This window comes from Falco cherrug, chromosome 1 (genome assembly GCF_023634085.1).
Source record: "Falco cherrug isolate bFalChe1 chromosome 1, bFalChe1.pri, whole genome shotgun sequence".
Lineage (NCBI taxonomy): Eukaryota > Metazoa > Chordata > Aves > Falconiformes > Falconidae > Falco > Falco cherrug.
The window spans coordinates 93,074,815-93,088,955 of NC_073697.1; the positions used below are offsets into that span (position 1 = coordinate 93,074,815).

At 67.6% G+C, this 14,141-nt stretch overlaps 1 protein-coding gene across 7 annotated transcripts; it reads left to right on the forward strand.

The window, feature by feature from the left end:
- The first annotated feature begins 3,201 nt into the window (after positions 1 to 3,201).
- EMID1 (EMI domain containing 1) lies at positions 3,202 to 13,837 on the forward strand. 7 transcript variants are annotated; one of them, XR_008730677.1, is made up of 16 exons: positions 3,202 to 3,415; positions 5,721 to 5,834; positions 5,937 to 6,043; positions 8,117 to 8,203; positions 8,299 to 8,360; positions 8,449 to 8,575; positions 9,114 to 9,218; positions 9,407 to 9,544; positions 9,775 to 9,861; positions 9,963 to 10,015; positions 10,116 to 10,169; positions 10,294 to 10,338; positions 10,420 to 10,464; positions 10,944 to 11,028; positions 11,918 to 12,008; positions 13,002 to 13,050. XR_008730677.1 is itself a non-coding variant. In XM_055700903.1 (15 exons), the coding sequence occupies exons 1-15, from the start codon at positions 3,276 to 3,278 to the stop codon at positions 13,130 to 13,132; spliced, it is 1,380 nt and encodes a 459-aa protein (XP_055556878.1). In that variant the 5' UTR covers positions 3,202 to 3,275; the 3' UTR covers positions 13,133 to 13,273. The 7 variants fall into 7 exon arrangements, 6 of the variants coding, with proteins under 6 accessions (XP_055556878.1, XP_055556877.1, XP_055556879.1 ...); XM_055700903.1 differs by lacking the exon at positions 11,918 to 12,008 and having other exon boundaries at positions 13,002 to 13,273; XM_055700902.1 differs by lacking the exon at positions 10,944 to 11,028 and having other exon boundaries at positions 13,002 to 13,273.
- Positions 13,838 to 14,141: the final 304 nt, after the last annotated feature.

Below are 14,141 nucleotides of genomic sequence, written 5' to 3' on the forward strand. Positions count from 1 at the left end.
GCCACTGTGGTGATGCCCGTGGAGGGACAGACTGGGGACAGATCTGGGGACAGAGGGGTTGTCCCTCCCAGGCTCTGGCCGCCCCAGGGGGACACTCAAGAGCCGCAGGGCTGGCCCTGGGGGGGGGTGTGGGGCGGGGGCGGTGGCGAGCGACGGCCACCGTGGCCTCGCAGTGCCACCTGGTGGCCTCGGCCCGGCGGCGTGGCTGCCCGGGGTGGCACCGCGGGGTGCCCCGGCACGGTCCCTGCCCCTAGCCCCGAACCCCCAGCCCCGGGGCTGGGCAAGGGCTGCGCGGGGTCGAGCGTGGGGACACCCACCCGTCGCCGTCCCCACGGCGAGGGTACTCGGGTCCCCACCAGCCCACACGGGCAGGAGCCACCCACGGCCCCATCCACGCGATGAGCTGCACCCAGGTCTCATGCCAGGAGCTGGCTCCAAGGCAAATGGGGCTGGGGGCTGCCACCCTATGCCTCAGCTTAGGCAGGGGTGGGGGTCCCGGGGGGCTGCTCTTTGAGCCCCATCAGCAGCCTTGGGACCACCAGCAGCCCCTCCCCATCCCTGCGTGCCACAGCCCCCCCTGGGAACCAGGCTGGGAAGGCATGTGCTGTTTGGGGGGCAAATGGGGTCACAGAGGCAGTGGTGGGGGCACAGGGCAGGGCCCCACTGGCATTAATAGGCTGTAATTGCCCTGAGCAGCCCCACCTGCCCACCCCCCCACCAGCCACCCCCCACCCTGGCCCAGGAGCCTCGTTTAAGCTCAGCTGTGAGCTATGGGCCCTGCCTGGGTCATGGCATGGGGACCTGGAGGTGGTATGGGGACATGGACCCAGGGCAGGAACATGGTATGGGGACCTGGATCCGGGACATGGAGCTGGGGCAAGGAGATGGTGCTGGGACATGGCACAGGGACCTAGAACCAGGCTGGAACACACCTGAAGACCCCTGGAGGGATTCAAGCCATCAAGCAGGGGGTAGGCATGGGCGAGGGGACCCCAAGGCTGGGTGGTTGTCACTCAGGGGAGCTGTGGGGACAAGGTCCTGTGCAGCCTGAACCCCCACGTGCTCAGGGGACAGCCTGGGACAGCCATCAGGGAGCTGCAGAAGGGGGCTGCCCCTCTTTGTGGGACAAGGGGGACCCTAACCCCTAGGTGCCGAGGGGAGCCAGCCAAAGCCAAGCAGGCTCTGTCCCACCGGTGCTGAGTCCTGGCAGCATACCAGCCCTGTCCCCATGGTGTGTGGGGACACACACACATGTCACCCAGTGCGATACTTGCCTGCCCCCACCCAAGGGCCCCCGCTGGACCCCAGCCACCCGGCTGTGCCTTGTTTAGTCTGAGGAGGAGCACGGGTGACCTTCGGCTCCTCCAAGCACCCACGAGGGTAAACAGCCCATCCCAGGCCCTGCAGCAAGGACACGCTGGGGGCCAGGCTGCCAGCGGCACTTCGGGGGGAGCAGGGAGGGGTTTGGGGACACCCTGATGCTCTAACCACCGGGGGGGGGCTGCCAGGCAGGGGGCCAGCAAGGGTCCCAGTGGGGAGCTGGGGCAATGGGTCACCCCCAGTGTGGGTCTGTGCTTTGGGGGTTCATCCCCCCTGCCTGTGCTGTGCCAGCTCCCCACTTACTCCCCCAGTCCAGGGGAAAGTGGCACCCATGGGTGGGGGGGTCTCATGGGCGTGCTTCCTCATCCACTCCGCTGCAGAGTCCTCCTGCCTTGCCTGTGCCTACCTCCCCCAAGCCCAGCTCCAGGCCTTCCCGGGCTCCCCCCATGCTGGGGCGGGGGAGGCGGGGTGGGCAGAATGCAGCTCCTCCTTGCACCCCCACCCCATAGATGGGGGGCTCAGATGCCTGGGTTCCCCGCTGTCTGCACGGGAAGGGACACAGTGGGTTAGCAGATGAGGACACCAGCCGGACACCTGGGTACCCTGGGGGGGGTGCTGACAGCCTTGATCAGGGGCCTGAGACCCCCACCCACACCCCCCAGAGGAGAGGGGTGGGGGGTCCCAGGGTGCTGCCAATGTGGTGACATGTCCCCAGACACACACACACATGCTGCCTGTAGGGCTGCCCCCCCACCTACTGACACCCGCAGCAGGGACCACCCACGTATGCCCATGCACAGACGTGGCCGCCTTGCACGCCCCGACACAGGGACCACACACGCACGCACACATGGAAGAGGCAGCCGGAAGAACAGCTGGAGACAGACAGACAGGCGGATGTACACGCACCCGCCTGCGTACACACACATACGCACACGCAGGCACGAACACACCTGTGTGTGCACAGACACGCTCCGGCCTGCAGCACACCGCATGCGGATGGGCACGCAGGCGTGAGGACACACAGAGGTGCACACATGTGTGGGCACCCCTGCACACGTTCATGCACTGAAGCACATGTATGTGTGTACCCAAGCACACAGACATGCACACACGTGCATACAGAGATGCACACATACATGTGTACCCAAGCACATGTGTGTATCCATACACATGCAGATGTGCACACGCATGTGTACCCATGCATGCACAGAAGCACACGTGGGAACCCATGCATGCACAAGCATGTGTGTACTCATGCACACACAGATGCGTACACAGACGCACACACAGATGTGTACCCACGCGCACACAGACATACATACACCCATGCACACATAGATGTGTACACACACGTGTACCCATGCACACACACAGACACACGTGTACCCGTGCAAACACAGATGCACACACGTGTACCCATGCACACACGTACACGTGCAAACACATGTGTGCACACACATACGTGTGTACCCATGCCCATGCAGGGACGCACACACGCGTGTGTAGCCCCGCAGGGGACGCGGGGGGGCTCACACCCAGGGCACCCTGGCTTACACGGGAACCCAGGTGCCCATCGTGCCCCCTCCCTGCGCCGAGCCCCCCCACCCGGGCCCGCTGCCCCCGGGCTGTGCCTGGGCCGGGCCCCTCCAGGTCCTGCCCCCCCCCGGTCACTGTGTGCGTGTGTCCCCAGATCGTGCCCCCCCCACCCGGGGTCAGAGCGTGCGCGTCTCCCCAGATCGCGCCCCTCGTCCGTCCGTCCGTGCCGTCAGCGGGACCCCCGGGCGGCGGGGCGGAAGGCGGGGGGACGGGGGGTCCCTCCTCCTCCTCCTCCCCCTCCTCCTCCCACCCCCCCCCCTTCCTCCTCGCCCCGCTCCGCCCCGCCGCCCCCTCGGTGCCGGTGCCGGTGCCGGTGCCCGGGCAGCGCCGCCCCACGCCGAGCCCAGCGCAGCGGCATGGCGGGCCGTGGCCGGGGGCCCTGCCGCCGCTGCCCGCCGCTGCCCGTCCCCCTGGGGCTCTGCCTGTGCCTCTGCTGCCTGCTGCCGCCCGCCGCCGGCTCCTGGAGCCCGGCCGCGCTGCAGCCCGCCGCCCGCAGGTACCGCCGCCGGGGCCACCGGGGGCACGGGGGGCACCGGGGGCAGCGGGCACGGGGGGATGAAGCACCGGGGAGATGGAGCTCAGGCACCGCAGGGGGGCGGGCCGGGCACGGGGGGCACCGTGCATGGCACCGGGGAGAGGGGGATGCAGGCACCGGGGGGGGTCCGGTACCGCGGGGCTGCGGGTACTGGGGGGCACCGGCTGCTGGGGATGGCAGGGAAGAGGCTGCTTGGTCCGTGCTGCTGGGACTGCTGGGCCGGGGGCTTACTGGGGCGTACTGGGGCCAGCAGGACTTACTGGGGCTGGGGGTTACTGGGGCCAGCAGGTCTTACTGGGACTGGTATCACCGCTGGGGTTATCACAGCTACCAGGGCTAGCACGGTGCTGGGGCTACTGGGGCTGCCTGGGCACACTGGCGTTGCTGGGGCTACTGGGGCTGTCTGGGCACACTGGGGTTGCTGGGGTTACTGGGGCAGCCCGGGCACGCTGGGGTTACTGGGGTTGCTGGGGCAACCCGGGCACACTGGGGTTACTGGGACTACTGGGGCTGCCCAGAAACACTGGGGTTACTGGGGCTGCCCGGGCACACTGAGACCGTTGGGGCTGGCGCAGGGTGAGCGGCCCCGGCCCAGGGTCCTGCCTGGCCCCAGGAGTTGGCAGGGCTGGGGCAGCCCGCTGTCTGGTTCTGGGGGGCTGTGGTCCCTGTCCCCCCAGTCCCATCCCAGCGGAGCGGCAGGCAGGGTGGCGGGAGGGATGTTTACAGGAAATCTTTGGCTCTGGCCGTGTCTCCAGCACCGGATTGCCGGGACCTCCCGGTTCCGCTTGGGTCGGTGAGGCGACGGGCAGAAGCTGCCTCATTTCCCCTTCCCCTCCCGGCCAAGCCCAGGAAGCCCCCAGTGCCTTGGCACCACCCTGCCATGTCCCCCCCAGATCCCCGTGGCCCAGCACCCATCACCCTGCTGTTAGCACAGGAGGGCCTGTGAGCCCCCAACCCAGCCCTCTCCTTGGGCTAACACATCGCTGGGGTCCCACGTGCCTAAGCCGGCATGGGGGGCACAAAGCCAACAGGCTGGTTTGGGGAAGGGGGGTGGGTTTGGGAGCCAGCCCCAGCCTGGGCTTTGCCCCAGGTGTGTGCATGCTCCGGCAGCAGAGCTCGGCCCGCTTGGTGCACGAGTGGTGGCCCAGCAGCGGGTGGGCCAGGTCAGGCCAGGCCATGCGAGCGCTCGCACGCCGATGCCCGCCAGCTCCTGCCCTGCTCCCCAGGAGGGCATTCCCCCACGTCCTCCCGCTGCCAGGCGGGAGGCAAAACGGGCCGGGACCCATCCCCATCCCCGCGGGCATCCAGCGCAGCTGGGGCTGGCACCGCTGCTGCATCCTCAGCCGGAGCCGCCGGCGCGCCTGCATCCTGACCCAGCCCCTGTGCCATCCCTGTGCGCATCACCCAGGAGCTGGATGCCCGCCCAGGGGGGACGATGCTTGGGGTTGTCACCTTGGGTAAGGGGGGCTGGGGGTGCCGCTGCCCCCCAGAACCCCGCTTGGCATCATGAGGCAGCAGCAGAAGCCTGGAGACAGCCCCAACGGGCTCGGCGCTTTCATGGCGCTGGCACAGAGCCTGCCTGGGACGCTGCCCGGCCGGAAAGCCCTGTGCCACCCTGCTGTGCCCCCCCCGGCACCTCCCAGACAATTGTCCCCCCGCGGCGCCCACTCATCCCTGCCGCCACCGCCTCCCTGCTTGCAGGGGCTGTGCAGTGCTGCGGCGGTCCCAAAAAGCTTGGATTTTGACCCAAATTGCACAGCCTCGGAATTTGGAGCCACCAGATACAGCGAGTCCTGGCTGCCGCTGGGATGGGGGCACTCGGTGTTGTGGCACTGGTGTGTCCCCCCCCACCTCTGCAGGGGAAAACTGAGGCTGGGGGGATGCCCGGGGCAGGCAGGGTGGGCAGAGCCTGGCATGAGGAGCCGGCGTGGGGCAGGCAGGCGCCCAAAGAAAGGAGCCTTTGTGCAGGGTGGGCTGGGGGCGCGGGGGGGGCTCCGGGCCCTGCTCCAGGCCAGCCAATGCCAGTGCCATGCAGGGCTGGGAATGCAGCAGGAATGCAGGGCCCCAGCTCCCGCCTCCTGCCAGGGCAGCCCCTGCCCAGGGGGGTTCCCCACGGGCACCCCAAAAGTTGGAGGTGGGCGTCTCATGGGGTTATTTGGGAGGCAGGGTGCCCTGGGGTGGGGGCACCCCAGGTGGAACTGCCACCTCCAGCAGCCCCACGGTGTCCCCGTGGCAGAGCTGATGGCACCAGTGGTTTCCTTTCCAGCAACTGGTGCTCCTACACGGTGACACGGACAGTGTCGTGCCACGTCCAGAATGGCACCTTCCTCCAACGGGTCTTTCAGGGCTGCCGCTGGCCCCTGGCCTGCAGCGGGGGCAGGTGAGCAGTGCCACCAAGGTCCCCTGGGCATCCCACCCCAACACCCTGGGGTGCTCCACTGCCCCAGGATGGGTCTGAAAACACTGCCCCACTCTGTGCCAGCAGCTACCGCACCATCGTCCGGCCCATCTACAGGGTGACCTACAAGACGCTGACAGCACTGGAGTGGAGGTGCTGCCCTGGACACACCGGGGCCAACTGCGAGGAAGGTGGGAGCCAGCATGGCCATGGGAAGGGGCCTCATCCTGCCCTGGAGGGGGCTTCTGGTCCTCTCCATGGCTGGGGTGGGATGGGGTGACCCAAGGGCTGTGCCTGGGCTGTGGGCCCTGGCCATCAGCATTGCTGCTGAGAGTGGGCAGGGTGGGGTGGGCAGAGAGGGACCCATGTGTGGGTGGGTGGGATGGCTGGGGGCACAGTCCTCTAGGGGGGTGCGTGGAGGGAGGGATGGAGGGAGGGATGTTCTTCTCTGTGGGTGGGTGAATGGATGGATGGATGGATGGATGGATGGATGGATGGATGGATGGATGGATGGATGGATGGATGGATGAATGGTCGAGTGGGTGGATGGATGGATGTTCCTGTGGGTGGGTGGATGGATGAATGGATGGCTGTTCCTGTGGGTAGGTGGGTGGATGGATGGATGTTCCTGTGGGTGAGTGGATGGATGGATGGATGGATGTTCCTGTGGGTGGATGGATGGATGGATGTTCCCATGGGTGGGTGGGTAGGTGGATGGATGGATGTCCCTATGGGTAGACAGCTGGCTGTCTGTGTCCATGGATGCATGAATGGATAAGCGGACGGATGGCTGGATGTCCCTGTGTGTGGACGGATAGGTAGGTGGATGAGTGGGTAGGTAGATAGACCGAGAGCAATTGCTGTGCATGGGTGGGTGGGCAGATGGGTGGGTGGCCCTACGTTTGGCTGGATGGGTAGATGCAGGGGTGAGTGGGCAGATGGATGCTTGGCTGGCTCTGCTCAGCGGTGGGTAACCGGAAAGGTCAATAGATGGATGGCAAGAGGACAGACATTCCTGTCTGGGTGGGTGCGTGGCTGTGGCTGTGAGGGGGTGGCTGCCCGCCCACCCGCTGTCCCTGTGTGCAGCAGGGTGGCGGGTGGGCAGCTGCCTGCGCACGGGTGAATGAATGGGTGCAAGGCTGTGCCATGCATGGTGGGACAGGCACTGCTGCCTCAGCCGCTGGCCCCCAGCCTGCCTCCTTGCTGGGGGGGGGCGGGGGGGGCTCTTTGTCCCCTTGTCCCCATTGTCGCTCCCATCCTCCTTCCTCCCGCTCTCCCTCGACCTCTGCTGCGGGTCCCCAGCCTGGCCCTGGCTCTGTGGGGCACAAAGAGATCAGGGGCTGTAGGGACAGTAGCTGGCACCCAGGGGTGGGGGCACCCTGGGGACAGCTGGGGGCCACCAAAGGCCTGCAGGACAGTAGCTGGCACCGGGGGCTCCGGAGCCAGCTGTGTGGCAGCAGCACAGGGGGAGGCGGGGGGCTCTTCCTCCCCCTCCTCCCCCTCCTCCTCCTCCATGCGTGCTTGGCCGGTTGCCCCACATCTGGGCCCGCTTAGGGCGGTGCTGGCTGTCCCTTGCAGCATGGCGGTGGCTGTGCCGAGGTGGGGTGGCAATGTGGGGGGGCACGATACCGCCAGCTCTGCTCCAGACACCCCTTTCCTGCCGTGCCGGGTGGCCCCAAGCTGCTGTCCCTAGGGTCCCTCGGTGGGGATGGAGGGCTGGGACATCATGATGGGTTGTGGATGTGGGAGGTGTCCCCAGGAACATGCCCCTGGCCCCAAGCCACCCCCTGAGCTGGGGCTGGGGGAAGTCTTGCTTGCCATGGGGGTGTTTGGGAGGATGGGGGGCAGCTGGGGGCCCTGGCTTGGGTTTAGGAGGTGGGTTGGGGGGATCTGGCTCAGGACCATGGGTGGGCTTGGGGGGTCTGGCTTAGGACCATGGGTGGGTTTGAGGGGAGGTCTTACTCAGGGTTATGAGGGTGGGACTGGGGGGATCTGGCTGATCACATGTAGGTTCAAGGGGGATCCAGTGTGGAACCACGGGCAGGTTTGGGGGGGTCTGCCCCAGGGGGGCCATGGATGGGCTTGGGGCTCCAGGGCTCACAGGGCAGAAGCAGTGGGAGCCCCTGCAACTCCCCCCTCCCCCCCCCCATTTTGGGTGAGAGGCAGCAGGCCTGCCCGGCCCCGTGGCCCTTGGAGGGTCTCCCACTGCAGGTGATGCACCGCGGAGGGGGTGTCCCTTTCCTGACCCCCCATTCCCTTGGCAGAGGCTCACTCCTTCCTCACCCTGCGGGACGCTGGGCGCCCCGGCACTGCCGCACGCCGGCCCTCCCTGCGCCCCACAGCTTTCTCAGGTGGGTCCCTCCCCAAGCCAGCCCCGTTGACATGGGCAAAGAGGGATGGGTGCCCCCCACCCCACTGCCTGTGCCCCCCCACTTTCCCCCTGCAGGGTGCCTGAACTGCAGCCGTGTTGAGGAGCTGACAGCCCGGCTTGCCACCCTCGAGGCTCAGGTACCTTGTCACTAATCTGGGCGGGGGGGGGGGTGTCACCTTATGGTCCCCCCTGCTGTGGCACCCAACCCTGCCATCTCTTTGCCAGGTGGCCCGGCTGTCAGTGGCCGAACCCCACACCTCCCCAGCACCCAAAGGCAGCACCCCGGGTGGGGGGCCAGAGGCTGGGCAGCTCTGGGGGTCTCCAGCTGCCCGCGGGAGCCCTGGGGATGATGGTAAGGCAGGCAGCGCAGGCAGCTGCCACACACTTTCCCCCCCACCTGCATTCTGGGCGCTGGCAGTGGCAATGCCATGTCCTGTGGCACCCGCGGTGATGGCAGTGCCACCTGGCAGCACTGGCAGTGCCATTGCCAGGAAAAGCTCTCAGGTGTTACCAGTATCTGGGGGGGGGGGGGGCGGGGGACACCTGAGGGACTCCCCTCTTGGAGCTACTCACCTTGGGGGAACAGGCTGCAGTCCCATCCCAGCAGACAGTGGGGACAGCGGTGACATTGAGCCACATGTGGGGACCAGGCCAGCTCCAGGGGGGTCTGAAGGGCTTTGCGCCCCTCCCCGCTGCCCCGAGTGCTTTGGCATGGGGCAGGGTAGGGGCATGGCGTGCGTGCCCTTAGGGTGCCCCCCAGATGGATGCTCTCCCCATCCACACTGAGGTGGCAGCAGGGAGCTGTGCTGTGTGGTGGGGGTGGGGACTGGGTGTGGGGGGCACCCACTGGGGGGCTGTCCCCGAGGTGCTCCCCTGAGGGTGCTGCTCAGCTACAGGGACACACGGCTGGCGGGGACCCTCTGGCCCCAAGGGAGACGCGGGAGGACGGGGACCGTCAGGCATTCCTGGGGTGAAGGGTCCAGCGGGGCCACCAGGTAAGGGGGGGCAGGGAGCCCCGGTGGGAGGGGGGTCCCAGCCTGGGGGTCCCAGCCCTGTGCCTGGCTCCAGCTGGCAGATCCTGGGGGCTCCATACAGTGGTTTTGGGGCTCAGAAGGGCTCCAGTGCGGCACAGCCTGAGGCATTGGGCACCCCCCAATCTTCGTCCTCCTCTTCCTCCCTGCAGGTCCCCCTGGCCCCCCAGGACCACCTGGCCGGGATGGAGCCAGGGGGCTCCCTGGAGAGAAGGGGTCACCTGGACCCCCTGGACCCCCAGGGCCCCCTGCCCCTGTGGGGCCAGCAATAGCCCGCATGGCCGAGCCAAGTAAGAAGGGGCTGGGGTGAGGGGGACCAGGGTGGGCATGGGTGTCCTCCTTGGGCTGACCCCGGGGATGGGTCTGGGGGGGCAGCCTGGCTGTGGGGAGTGGACTGTGGGGTCCAGGGTGGGAGCATCACCCGGGCTGGAGGTGGTGTGGCAGCATCCTGCCCAGCCGGGTGGTGCTGGGAGCCCCAGGGGGGGTCTGGCCCCTGCCCACCACCCATGCTCTCCCCCAGGGGACCCGATCCTCTCCAACACCTTCACGGAAGCTGCCAGGGGCATCGTGGGTCCTGCCGGACCCCCTGGACCCGTGGGGCCAATGGGTGAGCCACCCCCCCTTCCCTGCCCCTCACCCTGGTACTGTGGGGGTGCCCCGGTGTGGGGGCACCTTGCCAGAGCTGAGCTGTGCCCCCTCTGCTTGCAGGTCCTCCCGGCCCCCCGGGTCCCATTGGGCCACCCGGCCCCCCAGGACCTGACGTAAGTGCCAGAGGCTCCGGGGTGGGGGTGGGGGGTATAGGGCAGGCTGAGCCCTGGACCCCCCCCTGCGGCTGATGGCACCCACCTTGTCCTTGCACAGGGTAGAGCCGGGGCACCCGGAGCTGCCGGCCCCCCCGGGGAGAAGGGAGACAGGGTGAGTGCCCACCAGCCCAGCACTGTGACACGAACTGGGGAGGTCTCAGCTGGTGGGGGGGGCTGCCAGCATCTGCCACGGTGGGGGCATCTGGCCATGCTGATGGGCACTCTCCCCTCTGCAGGGTCCCCAGGGCCACCCAGGCAGCCGTGGGCAGGACGGGGCACAGGTACGTTGCTGGGTCGGGCCCCCCCAGGCTGCAGCCCCCTATGCCCCCCCCCTGCCAGGCCCTCTCCTTTCTGTGTTTCAGGGCGAGCCGGGCCCCAGGGGCGAACCGGGAGAGAAGGGCACTTGGGTGAGTGGTGGGTGGCACTGGGGGGGACACATCTACTGACAGGGGTTGGCCACCCATGGGTGCTGTGGGGGGCGGTGATGGGCATGGATGAGACCCCTGGCCACCTGCCCTGCCCTCCTCATACCCCATCCTGGGACCCCAGTGATGGCATGGGGGTGACCAGTGCCCCACATCTTGTCCCTGGGATGCCCATGACAGAGTGGGGGTCCCCAGTGCTGCCCATGCCCCCCCCCAGCACAGGGTGGCACAGAGCTGTGCTGGGCGCACAGGGTGGGCTCAGACCCTCCCCGGGGTAGGGCTGGGGGCCAGTGGCCCCCCCTTGGGGGTATCCCCAACTCCTTCCCCCGGCGTTGTGGTGAACCAGGGGGTGCCGGGAGGTGAGGGGTACCCACGTCCCCTCCGTGCCCCCTTGGGGGAGGTGGCCCGGGGCCATGCAGGGGTCTGGCCCCCCCTCACCCCCATCCCTCTCTTCTCCCCAGGGGGAGGGTTTGCACCAGCTCCGCGAGGCGCTGAAGATTTTAGCAGAGAGGGTTTTAATCTTGGAAACAATGATTGGGCTCTATGGTGAGTAGGGGGGGGCCAGCCCGGGCCACGGGAGGGGATGGGGACCACTGGGGTGGCCCCCATCCCCACCAGCAGGTCACCAGGCCCCCATGACGTCATAGTGGCTCTTGGCTTGTTGATGTCATAGAGCTGCAGGAAGGGGGCTCTTGGCACCCCCTCCCTTCCACTGCAGGGGGGGCAGGCACCAGCCCCACCTTAGCTGTGGTGTGATGTCACCAGCTGTGCCTGAATGACATCATCACCCACGCTGCGACATCATGGCCAGCACTGGGGACTGCTCATAGGGCAAGGGCCACCAGGGCACCCCCTGCCTGCACCCACAGCTGGGCACCCCAGGACCCCCCCTCAGACACTGCCCAGGGTGCCCACCTTGGGCAGGGGCACCCATGACAGTCTCCATCTTGGGGACAAGGCAGTGGCGCCCCTGGGTGGGTTGGGGACATCTCCCCCCACATGTCTGGGGGCTCGGCATGTTGGGGGGGTTGGCAGAGGGATCACCCTGCTGGCACTTGCCCGGGCAGGGGACAGCTGCGTCTCCATTGGGGCACTGCTGGGGACATCGAGGCAGTTATGGCTGTCGCAGGGTCAGCACAAGGAACCCCCAGCCCCCCCCTCCCCAGGACCCACAGGGATGGGGGAGCCCCTCGCATCCCCCTGGGGCCATGGGAGCCCCCGGCACCCCTCTGAGACGAGAAGAACACCCTCCTGGGAGACCTGGCACCCCCCCCCGGCATTGCACCCGGCACCCCCCCACCGGGGCTGCACCCATGCTACGCTGCCCATGCCGTGCCACCCATGCCATGCTATGCCACCCATGCCATGTGCCACCCGTGCTGTGCCCACCGCGGGGCAAACGTGCGCTCTGCTCTGCTCTCTCACTCTCCCCCAGGCCAGTAGCTTCCAAACCCTCCTGCGGCAGCAGGCCCGGCTGGAGGTCCTGGCTAGAAGGGTCACCTTGCTGGAAGCCATCATCTGGCCAGGTAACCGTGCCACCTTCCCTCCTCCCCTCCCCGCATGAGCTGGGCATGCCGCGGCCACCCCCGGGAGCAGGCATGGAGCACAGGGGGCTGGAGCCCCTGGGAACAGGTCCCTGAACTTCCCCCCAGGCCAGGGGAGACCATGGAGCCCCTCTTGGATTGAGACAACCACATGAGACCCTCTTGGGCCAAGGGAAACCCTGGGGCTCCCCAAGGATCGAGGGAGACAATGGAGCCCTTCTCAACCCAAGGGAGACCCATGGGGACCCTCTTGGACCAAGGGAATCCCCGGAGTCCCCCAGGGCCAAGGGAGACCACGGAGACCTTCTTGGATTGAGAGAGATAACCATGAAGACCCTCTTGGACCAAGGGAAGCCCTGGAGCCCCTCTTGAACCAAGGGAGACTATGGAGCCCCTCTTGGATTGAGGGAGTGATCGTGGAGAACCTCTTGGCCCAAGGGAGATCATGGAACTCCCCAAGGATCAAGGGAGACCATGGAGCCTTTCTCAACCCAAGGGAGACCCTCTTGGCCCAAGGCAGTTCCTGGAACTTCCCCAAGGATGGCGGGAGCCCCCGGACCCCTGACTTGGCCCATGGAGACCCTGGTGCCCAGCCCCTGCCATGCCAGGGTACCCACTGCGGGGTGGCAGGTGCCCCCCACCCCCTTCCTCCCTCCGCTCCGCCTTCCAACTGTGCTTGCCTGCAGGGGGGACCCCAGCTCTCAGGGTGCCGGATGGGGGTGCCAGGCAGGGGTGCCAGTTGGGGGGGGGGTGTCTCGTGTGTGTGTCCCCCGCCCCAGTCCCAGTGTGCCTCTCCCAGCATGGGGGTCCCTGGGGACAGCCAGAGCCATGTGGCCAGGGAGCAATGAACCCCATTTCTGTGGGGTAGGGGACCCCCACCCACAGCAACCAATACTGGGGTCACTTTTGGGGGGTGGGGGTCTGACAGCCCACTGTCTCCTGCCACCTGACGCCTGTCCCCTTTCCTCCCCACAGAACCAGAGCCTGGCTCAGGCGGTGGCCCCCCCAGCACAGCGGCCCCCCGGCCACCCCGCGGCAAGCGTGGCAGCAGCCAACCCCCCTACCGCATTGTGGCCCCCCACCGTCAGCCCACCGGCAAGCAGTGACAGAGCCTGGGGGGGTCACCCACTGTCACCCCCCACCCTGTGCCCACCACCGTGCTGGTATGGGCAGCTGCATCACCCCATGGGGGGGCAGGACGAGGGTCACCCACCGGTGTCCCCCTGGCCCCACAGGGCACTTGGTGCTAGCTGGTGGCACGGCACCAGCCCCCGCCCCCCCCCCCTCCGCTTTGTCCCCCATTGCTGCTGTTTGAACCCCCTCCAGGGAGGAGCAAAGGGGTGCCAGGGACCCCCTCACCCCCTTTCTGCCCCCCTCCCCCCAATGTGCAGCTGGGGGGTGCTTAATTGCTCTGCTGGCCCAAGGCCCTGCAGCCACCCCTGCCCTGGGGAAGGGGCTCTGGGAGGGGCTGGCATTGGGGACCCCCCGAGTGGGGACCCCGCTGCACCGCCTGCTTTGTCCCACTGCTTTCAGACCCTCAAGGTCATTAAACGCCTCCTGACCCCATGTCCTGTGGTGTCCCTTGGTGCCCTGGGGGACCTCCTTGGGTGACGCAGGCTCGTGGGGACATGGGTGGCTGAAGGGGGTCCCCTCTACCCACAGTGGATGGCTGGGGGCTGGGGGTAGGGTCCCATGGAGTGCCCCTGGGGCTGCCAATGGGTGGGACGGGGCCAGGGGGAGATGGGCTGTGGTGACCTGCAGGGAGACCAGGGGACACACAGCTGTGCCAGGACACCCATGGGACACCTGCTCACCTTGTGCCACCCATGGGATACCCACCCATGCCATACCACCCATGAGCACCCACCCACCCCGTGCCACCTATAGGACACCCGCCCACACTGTGCCACCCATGGGATGCCCACCCATGCCACACCACCTATGGGACACCCACCCACCCTGTGCCACCCATGCCACACCACCCATGGGACACCCACCCACCCCGTGCCACTCATGGGATGCCCACCCATGCCACACCACCCATGGGGCACCCACCCACAGCATGCCACCTATGGGATGCCCATCCATGTCATGCCACCCCTGGGACACCTGCCC